The 11880-nt window shown below is 48.4% G+C and overlaps 1 protein-coding gene across 7 annotated transcripts in view; it reads left to right on the top strand.

Annotated features, from left to right (window-relative positions):
• RALGDS (ral guanine nucleotide dissociation stimulator) overlaps positions 1–10155 on the top strand; it is a 61128-nt gene extending 50973 nt beyond the window's left edge. For 4 of the 7 annotated variants that reach the window (XM_087914476.1, XM_087914473.1, XM_087914478.1 and 1 more), the window contains exons 10-18: positions 440–517; positions 1431–1517; positions 2367–2399; positions 2893–3014; positions 3487–3582; positions 4372–4627; positions 5508–5753; positions 6200–6314; positions 7291–10155. In XM_087914476.1, coding sequence (XP_087770602.1) covers positions 440–517; positions 1431–1517; positions 2367–2399; positions 2893–3014; positions 3487–3582; positions 4372–4627; positions 5508–5753; positions 6200–6314; positions 7291–7466 — 1209 coding nt within the window. In that variant the 3' untranslated portion in view covers positions 7467–10155. The remainder of the gene's footprint in view (positions 1–439; positions 518–1430; positions 1518–2366; positions 2400–2892; positions 3015–3486; positions 3583–4371; positions 4628–5507; positions 5754–6199; positions 6315–7290) is intronic. The other 3 variants (XM_087914477.1, XM_087914475.1, XM_087914472.1) reach the window with 1 other exon arrangement.
• Positions 10156–11880: the final 1725 nt, after the last annotated feature.

The following is an 11880-nucleotide window of genomic DNA, read 5'->3' on the forward strand; positions in this document are numbered from 1 at the left end:
AAGCTTCAGAAATTCGATTTGGATCCTCTTTTGAAGCTTTTCCCTTCCGGTGGGTGTCTCTCCGTGGCGACTGCGAAAAGTTTGGGCCTGTTCCTGAAATTGGAGAGGCTGAACGATGGCGTTGGAAGGGACCTTTGGAGGTCTTCTAGTCCAACCCCTGGCTCAAGCAGGAGGACCCTATCCCGCTCCAGACAAACAGGCTGCCCAATCTCATCTTTAAAACCTCCATTGGTGGAGCACCCTTGTTCTAGCTCTCAAGAGATTTCTCCTGAATTCTAGGTTGGTTCTCTCCTTCGTTGGTTTCCATCGGTTATTTCTTGACTCGGGAAAAAAACAAAACAAGTTGAACCCCTGCAGTTAATGGTTTTGCCTCCGGTTTCTTGTTCAGAGCTGGCTTGATTCACTTTTAACTTCTTCCTTCTCTTTTCTGCACATCCAGGAAGGGACTTCCAAGTTTGCCACACTGGAGATCAACCCCAAAAGAGCGCAGAAGCGGCAGCAGCAGCAACGAGAAATGGTGAGGATGCGTCCATGCCACGAACTTCAGACTGGCGCTCTCGTCGTCGCTTGGGGTTTTTCTTGCGGACGTTTCATTTACCCAACAGGGAAACAACATCAGTGCTAGGAGGGAGTGGGCTTTGTGGAGAGGAAGAGGAGGAGGAGGAGGAGGAGGAGGAGGACTGTGGGGTCCTTGGTGCACTCTGAGCCTAGTTGTTTTCTGGCAGATGTTTCTCTACCCAAACTGGGTAACAAATGCTATTCGTCACTAGCACTGATGATGTTCCCTAGTTGGGTCATGAAACATCTGTAAGATAGACCACCAAACTCAGAGAGCACCAAGGACCCTTCAATTCATCCCCGAGCTACAAATATTCTCCTTTATTGAAGCTCAGACTGCAGTCTAAGCTTAGTTCCTGCAATGCAGCGTAGCATAGAATAGAATAGGAATAGAGTAGAGTAGGACAGAACAGAACAGAACAGAACAGAACAGAATTCTTTATTGGCCAAGTGTGATTGGACACACAAGGAATTTGTCTTTGGCGCAAATGTTCTCCGTCTACATAAAAGAAAAGAGACATTTGTCAAGAGTCAAGACTCATCAGGTACAACACTTCATCATAGTCATAGGGGGTCCAGAGATGATAATGGTGCTGGTGACGGCAGGGATGACCAAGAATTGCCTTGAAGAGGTTTCACTCCTCATCCGAGAAGCTTCTTCAGCTCAGTTCTTGGAGAAGCTTCTCGGACGAGAAGTGAAACCTCTTCAAGGCAAAATGAAGTCCAGGTGATTTTGAAAAAGCTTCTTTGAGACAACAACGGCCTGGATTGACTGAGAATCCCCCTAGAGCTCCTTTTCTGCAGTTTCTCCTGCCTTTCTGCCTGCTTTCCTATTCCTAATTTTAATTATTATTATTATTTTTTCATTCCAGGGTGTAATGCAAGGCACCATTCCTTACCTGGGCACCTTTTTGACCGACCTGGTGATGCTGGACACGGCCATGAAGGATTATTTAGAGGTAGGTTCTCCTTGTATATCCTAGTTTTCCTTCTCCCTTTTTTATCCTAAGGGACAATTTTAATTTTGGCACTTCGTCGCCTCCGTCCTTTCCTGATTTATGTTTTTGATTTTTCCTGGTTTATGATTTATGTTTTTTGTGTTTTTTTTTTTAATTTGATGCTTCGGATGTGGGGGAAGTCATTGTTGTTGTGGTTTTTTTTTGTACAACAAGCACAAAACCGTAGTTTGTTGGTTGGTTAGGGAATTTTACTCCGCCCAGATGGGGGCCAAAAGAGAGCATGCTGCCCCCTGGTGGTGGACTTCTGATTTTCTTTTGCTTACATTTTAGCAATGTTTACATTTTATTTCGTGGGGTTTGGGGTCTCTTTGGCGGCATACTTTTAAAACAGACAGCTGGAGGGTTGTCCTCTCTTTCTGGTGAGATGGTTGGCAGATGCATTTTATAAACACATCGAAAAATATATATATATACCCCTCACGCATCATCACAAAATCTCCAGAACTGTAAAGCCTACAAACTTGAAAGTTGGCCCCTATCTTCCTCTTGGCTTCTAGGGTCTTACTATTGCTTAAGACTTTTCGGGTGTTTTTATATTTGAGATTCCAGCCACATCCTGTCGGATTCCTCGTCTTTTTAAACGTATTTTACTCCTCTTGAATGCCTTTTTTTTTTTTAATATCTAGCCTCTGGATACAGATAAATACATTGTGATCCTCGCTATGTTCGCTGATTCTGCTTTGCTACAGAAAATATATCCGTTCTCATCTCTTAGATGTTTAGAAATTAAAAATCGGGCTGACTTGGAATACTAAGGATCGGTGTTTGTTTTTTTCCTTTCGTTTTTAGGGCGGCCTGATCAACTTTGAGAAAAGGAGGAAGGTGAGATATTGGGGATTGTGGTTGTTACACTGACCGGGCTTAACGGCCACTGCAATTAGTCCTCGATCTACGACTGCAATTGAGCTCAATATTTCTGCTACTAAGTGGGACAATGATGAATAAATAGGAACCGGTTGCCCAGGGTCCGAATTTTGATCACGTGACCCTGGGGAACGATGCAGCGGTCGTAAGTGTGGGAAACGGTCACAAGTCCCTTCTTTCAGGGCTACTAAATGAATAGTTGTAAGTCAAGGACTACCTGTATGATCTTGAGAAAGGTGGGGAGGCAGCGGCTCAAATATGTGGAAGGAAAATCTAAAAATGCCAGAATTCACCTTCCGCTCGGAAGAGGTGCTGGTTTGACTGGCTGGCATTTTCACAAGTGGTTTTTCAATCCAGAGTTTTGATTAAATCCACCCTCGCTTTGCCGCTGCTTTGAAAGTCCTGTTTCTGGGTCGCTTTGTTGTCTTGAACGCCTTCCTTCTTCCTGCAGGAGTTCGAAGTCATTGTCCAGATCAAGTTGCTTCAGTCGGCTTGCAATAATTACAGCTTCAAGAAGGACGAGCGGTTTGGGACGTGGTTTCGCGGCGTGGAGCGGCTCAGCGAAGCCGAGAGGTAAGACGGGCGCCTGTCTTCAACGCGGCTGCAGGTGAAGGTTTCCCTGGGTTTGTCTCTCTCTTCTCCTCTGCCCCAGTTTCTTGCTCACGAGGAGGAAAGTTGAGGAGTCGGCCTGTAAAGCCAAGAAATAATTTTTGTGTGTGTTTTTGTATCCTGCCTGGTTATTTTTGCAAATAAGGCTGCAAACCTTACCAACACACCTTCCTCCTCCTATTTTTCGACAACTCCGGTGAGGTGGGTTGGGCAGAGGGAGGTAGACTGGCCCAAAGTCACCCAGCTGGTTTTCATGCCTAAGTCGGGACTAGAACTCACCACCTCCTAGTGATTGGCCACTCAGCCAGTTTTTGTGCCTAAGTCGGGACTAGAACTCGCCGCCTCCTGCTTTGTAGCCTGATGCCTTAACCGCTAGACCACACCTCCCTACAAGTGGGTCTCCATGCTTACAGTCCTCTCTTCCCGTTGCTTTCAGCTACGGCCTTTCGTGTGAAATCGAACCCTTGTCGGAGTCGGCCAGCAACACGCTGAAAGCCAAGAAGAACACAGGCATCATTAAGCGGTGGAGCGAGTAAGTGGGAAGGGTGGGGGGCCGGAGGGTCTTCAGTGCCACCCTGGCTTCCTGTCCTGCCTTCAGGTGCTTTGGAGAAGAGGCTGAAGCCCCCTTTTCTTAGGGGCAGCCTCTTCAGTGCCACCCTGGCTTCCTGTCCTGCCTTCAGGTGCTTTGGAGAAGAGGCTGAACCCCCCCCCTTTTCTTAGGGGCAGCCCCTCAAATACTGGGAGAGCGGCTATCGTATAGTTCCCTACCTCTCTCATGGGTTCCTAGGCAGCGTGTCCCTCCCTCCTTTCCTTCCTTCCTTCCTTCCTTCCTTCCTTCCTTCCTTCCTTCCTTCCTTCCTTCCTTTTCTCATCCCTGATTTCTTCCTCCATCCATCCTTTCTCCTTCCTTCCTTCCTTCCTTCCTTCCTTCCTTCCTTCCTTCCTTCCTTCCTTCCTTTTCTCATCCCTGATTTCCAGCATCTATTTCCTCCCTCCTTCCTTCTTCCTTCCTTCCTTCCTTCCTTCCTTCCTTCCTTCCTTCCTTCCTTCCTTCCTCCCTCCCAAGGTTCTCCCTCTATCTCCATCCTTCCTTCCTTCCTCCCTCCCTCCCTCTCCTTTCCCTTTCTTTCCTTCCTTCCTTCCTTCCTTCCTTCCTTCCCTTCTCCTTCCTTCCCCTCCTTCCTTCCTTCCTTCCTCCCTCCCTTCCTTCCTTCCTTCCTTCCTTCCTTCCTTCCTTCCTTCCTTCCTTCCTTCCTTCTTTTCCCCCAGATCGTCACGCCAGCCCTATCCAACCCTTCTCCTGATTCTCTTCTCCCCACAGCCGACAGGCCCCCAGCACCGATTCTTGTGCCAGCGGCAGCTCCCACTCCAAGTCCTTCGACCAGTTGAAGTGTGGGCCATATCTCTGCAGCAGCGACGGGGCCGATTCGGTCAGCATCACCTCGGCGGGTTCCAGCAGCTCCGACGTGGAAGAGATCAACATCAGCTACATTCCTGATTCGCCCGAAGTTCAAGAGAAGAAGGTACAGGACCACGACTCTCTGGGATCCACTCCTGCCCAGGGGGTCAGGCGGCAGGTGCGCCCCGTTTCATGGGGGGGGAGGGCTTTGGTGTGGGGGATCAGGGAACCGAGAAGCTGAGGTGTTCTCCTTGGGGCTTTTGGAGAGAGGCGGAGGGCAAGAAGAAGGGGTGGGAGAAGATAATAGAAGATGTTTAGAGGTGGTTTGGAGAGTCCCTCGCCAAAACTATCTGTTGCGGCCTGTTGGCCACCAGCCCCTCCAGAGGAGGAAAAGGTCTGGGAGTCACGCTCAGCAAGACAACCTGAGAGCTCTGAGCGGGAAGAAGGAATGGAGCTGTAAGAGAGACAGAGGTGGACCCTGGGCCCTTCGTCAGTCCTCAGATGGAGAGTCAACAGCCCCAAGGGTTGGAAGTGGCTGATGAGGAAGAGGAGGAACAGCTGAGTCCAGTGCCTGATACAGGGATGAGCAGAAAGGAGAGGAGAGGAGAGCAGTGGAAATCTATAGGCCGGTCCTCGGGACGGAAGAATCACCACTGCTAGCGGAGCCCCGCCCTAGTTCTGGGGATAAAAGGCAGCGGGCGGAGATGAATAGATGTGGCAGACAATTCAATCTTGACAATTATTTTGGGCTTGACACAGACAATTATTCCTCTCCTGGATGGACAGGCTTACTAGCCTGCGGTGAGAGAGAAACGTTTTGCCGGGGCTACCAGCGCTCCTAATTAAAGGCCTCTTTTGAGTTCACTTCAGAGGGTTTGTCGTGTTTGAGGAGCCAGATCAGAAGACTATCTTCTCAGCTTCTTCCTCGTCCTTCTGGACCATGGTGGGTCCTGTTGTAGGCACCATGAAGACCTCTCCCAGCCAAGGGCAAAGGATAGTTAGGTCGTTCTTGTTGGCGTGATAACTGACCCTGTCTTTCCTTTCTCTGGTCTGCAAAGTTTTGGGAATCTACCTCGCTGAGCTCCTTGGATACGTCGGGTGTTGGGTCGAGTTCAAGCAGCGCTTCTTCATCGTCCGTCTCCTCCACGCCAGTGACAGTGTCCCGTACGCACAAGCGCTCCGTTTCGGGCATTTCTAGCTATTCCTCCCTCTCGTTACCTCTTTATAACCAGCAGATCGACGATTGTTGTATCATCCGAGTCAGCTTGGCGGTGGATAACGGAAACATGTACAAAAGTATTTTGGTAGGTGCCCCGTCTTTGCCAGAGGCGAGAAGGGCTGGGATAAAAATAAACTAGCCCGAATTGAAATGTGTCTCCGTTGATGAGGCTTCTGCTGATGGACATCGGTGTGGGAACCACCGCTGGTGAAAGTCTTACACTTTCTCTTCTGGCACACCCAGGAGAACATCTTTGTAGCTCGGGGTTAAACGGTGGTGGGGTCTGAGCTTGGTGGTTTTCTTGCAGACGTTTCATGACCCAACTAGGGAACATCATCAGGGCTAGTGATGAATAACATTGATGTTATCCACTTTGGGTAATGAAACGTCTGCAAGACGCCCAGGGAGCACCAAGGACTAGCTAACTTCATCTAGAGAGCATAGCAGCCACCTTAGCCGTGAACTTAAGGAAACTTGGCTTCACTTCACTGTGTGCCTAAAAGTGTGCCTCTTTTAAACACGCCCTCTCAGGTGACAAGCCAGGATAAAACCCCGGTGGTGATTCGCAAAGCTATGGCCAAACACAACCTGGATGGAGATCGGCCAGAAGATTATGAGCTCATCCAGATCATCTCAGAAGACAGAGGTACAGAAGGCAGCGGAAATGCCACCTGGATTCTCCGATTTATTTAATGCTCTTTGTTTAGTTATTGTGTTGGTTAACGTTTCCCCAAACTTTATAACTCACTATATAGGCTCACTAAGGATTTTTTGAAATGACCCTCAGAGCATTTAGAGTATTTCCTATATTATGATTATTAACACGCTCTGATGCTAAGAGGTTCTACTCCCCCTCCCCACCTGAAAAGAAATCTCTTCCAAATGCAAAAAGCAAGCAGAGGAGTTTCACTTTCAGTTTCCCAGCACCAAGCAGCTTTAGTACAGAACAGCTGAGCTAAGCCACGCCCAGGCTCCTTGCTGTCTCCTTCTTGCTCATACAGCAAATACTGTTTCACTTTCCAAACAGCCCTCAACTCTCTCACACACTGGCAGGATGCTAGCCAGATGAATACCGATGGATGCTGATAGGCAGTGGCACAATTTTTTTTTCCTTATTTTCCTCCCCAAAAACTAAGCCCGACCACATAGTTTAGAATAGAATAGATAGAATAGAATTCTTTATATAGTTTCTTAGCGAAGCACGGGTATGGAGTCTGTCTGTCTATCTATCTATCTATCTATCTATCTATCTATCTATCTATCTATCTATCTTATCTATCTTATCTATATCCTCTATTATCTATCTATATCCTCTATTATCTATCTATATTCTCTATTATCTATCTACCTACCTACCTGCCTGCCTACCTATCTTATCTATCTTATCTTATCTTATCTTTTCTTTTCTTTTCTTTTCCTTCTTCCTTCCTTCCTTCCTTCCTTCCTTCCTTCCTTCCTTCCTTCCTTCCTTCCTTCCTTCCTTCCTTCCTTCCTGGAAATGCAAAGTTTTGCATGCTTTACTAACGAGAGCGTAGTTATCGGCTCAACCTGGAATCTTAATTTCTTTTTTCTTTTTTTCCCCACCTCTCTCTCTCGTTCCCCCCACCCTCAACACCCACTAGAGCTCAAAATCCCTGACAACGCCAACGTCTTCTACGCCATGAACTCGGCCGCCAATTACGACTTCATGCTCAAGAAGCGAGGTTTCTCCAAGGTGATCAAAATCAAGCACGGCTCCAGCTCCACCCTCCCCCGGGTGAAACAAAAAGGCCTGAAAATCGCCAAAGGCATCTTCTGACCAGGGAAGGGAGTCGTTCGCCATCTCCCTCCCCGCCTCCCACGGACTCTCCAGGTGGCGGTCCTGCCCACCCTGGGACCCTTCTGTGTCTTAAGCCACACCCTGGGATGCGTGTGCGCGTGTGCGTGTGTGAGAGAGAGAGAGGATGAGGCCTCGAGTTACGTAGCCGCTCGGATTTTCGCCTGGGAACTTTGCAATGTTGGTGAGATCTTCAAGACGTCGGGAGCTTCTTCGCAGCCGAGCTTTTGCAGACCTCGGAGCACGTGGGATGCACTGGCAGAAGTTTGCCTTTAAAAAGATGTGTATTGCTGGGTTCCTCCCGCCCCTCCAGCCTGGGGAGGATTTTTAGCCTTTTAAAATAAATGTAAAAACCCAGAAAAAAATACAAAAAAAATAATAATACAGGTCCACCTCTCAAGGTCTAAGGACTCCACCGAACTTTCCCGTCCACCGTTCTGCCTTATCTTCTGTTGACCAACAATGCTGGCGTGAGCAGCGACTTCTAAACGGTTTTCTTCCTCTTCTTCCACCATGATGGTACCGGAAGAGCGAGGAGGTGGATTTGGAGAGCGAGGGGAGTCGAAAAATGCACTTTTTGCAGTCCGGGGAAAGTGGGATTCCCCGTGGGGAATTTGAGGCAGGGGGGCTTGTCCAGCTGAAGATGGCCTTTCGGATGCCAAGACCAAGCCACCAGATAATGAACTTCTCAGTTTTATTTTTATTTTTTATTTTTTAATTATCTGGCCTTTTCATTTTCTTGAAGAAGAACCTGCACCAAAGATCTAACAGCACTGGTTGTTTTGTTCTGTTTTCTCAATCGTCAGATCCTCGGCTGACACACTAGCAGTGAGAAAAAAAAAATGCTTAGCTTTTGTACAGATGTGTGTAAATAAAATTTGTGGATTGTACGAAGAATTGGGGGGTGGATGAGAGCTCTAAAATGTGAGGCCACCCCTCACGACTAGCCCCAATTTAGGTTCCTGACCCGGATGGACGAGTGCCACTTTTGTGTTGACGCGGACTTCAGCCTGACTACGAAGCAGCTTCTGTGACTTAATGGGCTCTCTCTTTTTTTTTTTTTGTAAAAAAAACCAACAACCCTCAACAAGAATCAACCCCACTTTCGTGAATTTACTAATTTCCTCGATATTTATTGTTTGTAAATAGCCCCGGTTGGATTTATACAGTTTACTAACCCCGTCTAAAAAGTTCCTTTTTATTTTCTGTTTTTTAAAAAAAAGGCTTTTGGGAAGAGGGAGGGGGAGTTTAGGTGTGAAAAGAAGGGTGCAGAAACCCTGGTTTTAACAACGGTCGGGTTGTTTCGAGAGCTGCTTGGTTTGAGTGCAAAGAGCCGGAGGAATTCAGGCAAAGGAGGTGTAGGGTCTCCCGCTTGGGCAGGGGGTTGGACTAGATGACCTGTAAGGTCTCTTCCAACTCTCTACCTGTCTTTAAAGGAGGGGCAGAGAAATACCTCTGCTTTTTTTTTCTTTTAAACCCCCCAAATGCATCAAGGCTTGATAAAGTCATCCCTAAAATTGCAAAACAACAATAACAACAACAAAACCCACAGGGATAAGCCGCTGTTTTGCAAAATGGCTTCTTTTGCAGCCCAGAATTCAGTGCCAAGAGACAGCTGGGCGGGAGAGGTCTTTAACAGTGGGGAGAGTATCGTTCCCCGCTTCTTCCTGATGCCTCGAAGGCAAAGGCACGCAGGGAGATCTGAATTTTGCCGTGAAAACAAACGTGCTTTGAGATCTCTGGACGGTTCCCGTCTCTTGGCCAGAATCCTCTGGCCCCGTTCAAATCTAGAGGAGATGTCAGCGGCGGTGGCTCCATCGGGCAACAAACATCTGGAGTTTCCAAGACATCTGGCCAAGAATCTGGGTGGAGAGCATCTTCTCCTTGCTGTTGGGATCCTCCACCCCCCCAAAAAATGGGGGTACCCCATTTTTCTAGCCTGCTTAGCAGGAGGATGCTTAAAAGAGTTGGCTTCAAGACACCCAGGGATATAACCAGCTCCTGACACCGATGGGGGGTTTCTCTCCCCGGCTGCCTATGAAGGAAAGGGATCCTCTTCCGGAAGGCAGAGAGGAGGAAGTTCCTCCTTCCCATCTTTTTTTCCTCCTTCCCGACATTTCCGGGATCTGTGGCTTTGATGAATTCCCCCGCGCCCCAAGAAGACAAGAACGCTGATTTTTCTAGGTCTCGCTTGTTTGCCTTTCCTTGTCTCAGGGAGGCTGGGGGGATTTTGTGGCCTCCTGTTCAGCTGCTTGGCTGGGAGGAAGGAAGGGGTCTCCAGGGGTACTTTCTACCTGGAGTCCACCTTCTCTCTGTTGATCAACCAGGTGAGCACTTTCTGCCCCCTTTCTCAAACTGGCATGGATTTGCTTTCCTTGGGGGCCACACGCCGTTCCCTTGGCCATACCGAGATGCTATTAAGGGGCGTCGGGCTTTCATCCTGCCCTAAATATTTTTAGCCTTTTTTTTTTCCCCTCCTCCTTCTTCGTTCCCCCCCTGCTGGAAGTTGGCTTCAGCAGATTTGTCTCCGTCCAATTCCACAACCACAACAGTGCGGGTGTGTGAGTGAGCTGTCTAGGCGAGGTCTCTTTTGTACCTATTTCTGTGAAGTAGCAACACTTTAACGCTGATGTAAGTAGCCTTTTTGATTAAAATAGAAACCTGACACGTCGCCATCTTGTTTGGGTGCCTCTCTTGAGAAGATTTCGGCCCTAGGCTTCCCGAAAGAACGGCGTTGGGGCAATATAAACCGTATTCACTGACAATTTGAGTGGAGCAATTGAACTCGCCAAGGGCGTTATTTGTTACTCGGGATTGAACTGTGGGGTTTCTGGGTGCTCTCTTGAACTTGGTTTGGGATGGTTGGGGGTTTTTTTGTTTTTTTTTCTTGGCAGACGTCTCATTACCAAACTAGGCAGCACCGTCAGGGCTTTGGGGAGTGAAGGAAGGTTGTGCGGTCCTTGGTGCTCTCTGAGCGTGGCCCTTTTCTTGGCAGATGTTTCGTTGCCAAACTAGGGAATCTAATCAATGCTAGAAAGGGGATACTTTCTGTTGAGCTCGGCTGTTTTCTGGCAAATGTTTAGCTACCCAACTAGATAATGTCCTCAGCGATAGAAGAGATTGGGTTTGTGGCGAGGAGGAGGAGGAGGAGGAGAAAAACAGTGGTTGCCCTTGGCGCTCTCTGAGCTTGGCGTTTTTCTTGCAGACGTTTTATTACCAAAGTAGGGAACATCATCAGTGCTAGAAGGGAGTGGGGTTTGCAGGGAGGAGGAGGAGGGGGGGAGGAGGAGGAGGAGGAGGAGGAAATGATGTTCCCTAGTTTGGTAATGGAACACCTGCAGGAAAACTACCAAGCTCGAAGTGCAGCAAGGACCCCACAAACTGAACTTATTTGGGGGGACTGAGAGGAGCTGGAGTCTAACCCCAGTTAAATAAGAAATTGGGCGCCTATTTCTGCTCTTAGGGGTGACCAGAGGAAAAAAAAAAGGAGTATAGATAATATGCCTTTAGTGGAGCAAGGTTTAAATTCTGTTCACCGGAGCTGCGTGGCGCTTCTGATCTCCCTTGAAAGCAGCTGCATCCTTTCCTCCAATAAAGACGCGGGTGCTTTAAAGAGCTGTCGAGAATTGCCCTGGGAACCCCTAACTCAATGTGCTGCAAAACTCCGTTCCCCTCTTTTCAGACCTGAACTGCCAGACAGCCATTTTTTTTCCCCAAAAAAATTAACGGACTGGATTTCACTGGGAGAGTAGGGATGTTTTCCCCAATCCATAGAGATGCTGGAATTCGGGACCTTTGCAGTGTTGTGGGCAGCCAGTGGAGCTGGCGGCAGACTCGGGACAGTGAGGAGGTTGGGGAGGAACGTGGGCCAGTCCCGGAGTCTGGGGAAGGCTCGGACAAGGGCTCTGCATCGGAGGCAGAGATGGGGCCAGGGCCGTCCGACAGTTATCAGCTGCCTTCAGAATCAGAGAACAGTGGGGAAGAAGAACAGCTGGAGCCTGTTCCCAGTGTGTGCATGCACAGAGCTGTCAGAAGAAGGGAACAGCTAAGGAACAAGGGTTGACTTGGATGTAAAACCACAGGTGGACGGTGAATAGCCCCTCCCAGAGGGAATAAAGAGGAGCAAAAGGGGAGTGAGGTTTGCAGGAGACAATTAGTTCAATTCATGAGGGTGAAGATCTGTTCCTGACTTCTTGCCAAGTAATTGCTGCTACAGCATGGCGTTTGGAAGCTATCGATCTGGCAGCTCTCCAAGCCTGATAAACATCTATGGTTGGGAAATCTCATGAAAGACCATCGGCCGGGACTTTGCTGAAGGGGAATTCCCTTTATAACCTAAATAAAAGGGGTTTTATCGGGTCGGTCAGAACACGCAAGCAGAAGAAATGGGGAGGAT

This window comes from Pseudonaja textilis, chromosome 17, assembly GCF_049901715.1.
Source record: "Pseudonaja textilis isolate UNSWEBS1 chromosome 17, rPseTex1.2, whole genome shotgun sequence".
Lineage (NCBI taxonomy): Eukaryota > Metazoa > Chordata > Lepidosauria > Squamata > Elapidae > Pseudonaja > Pseudonaja textilis.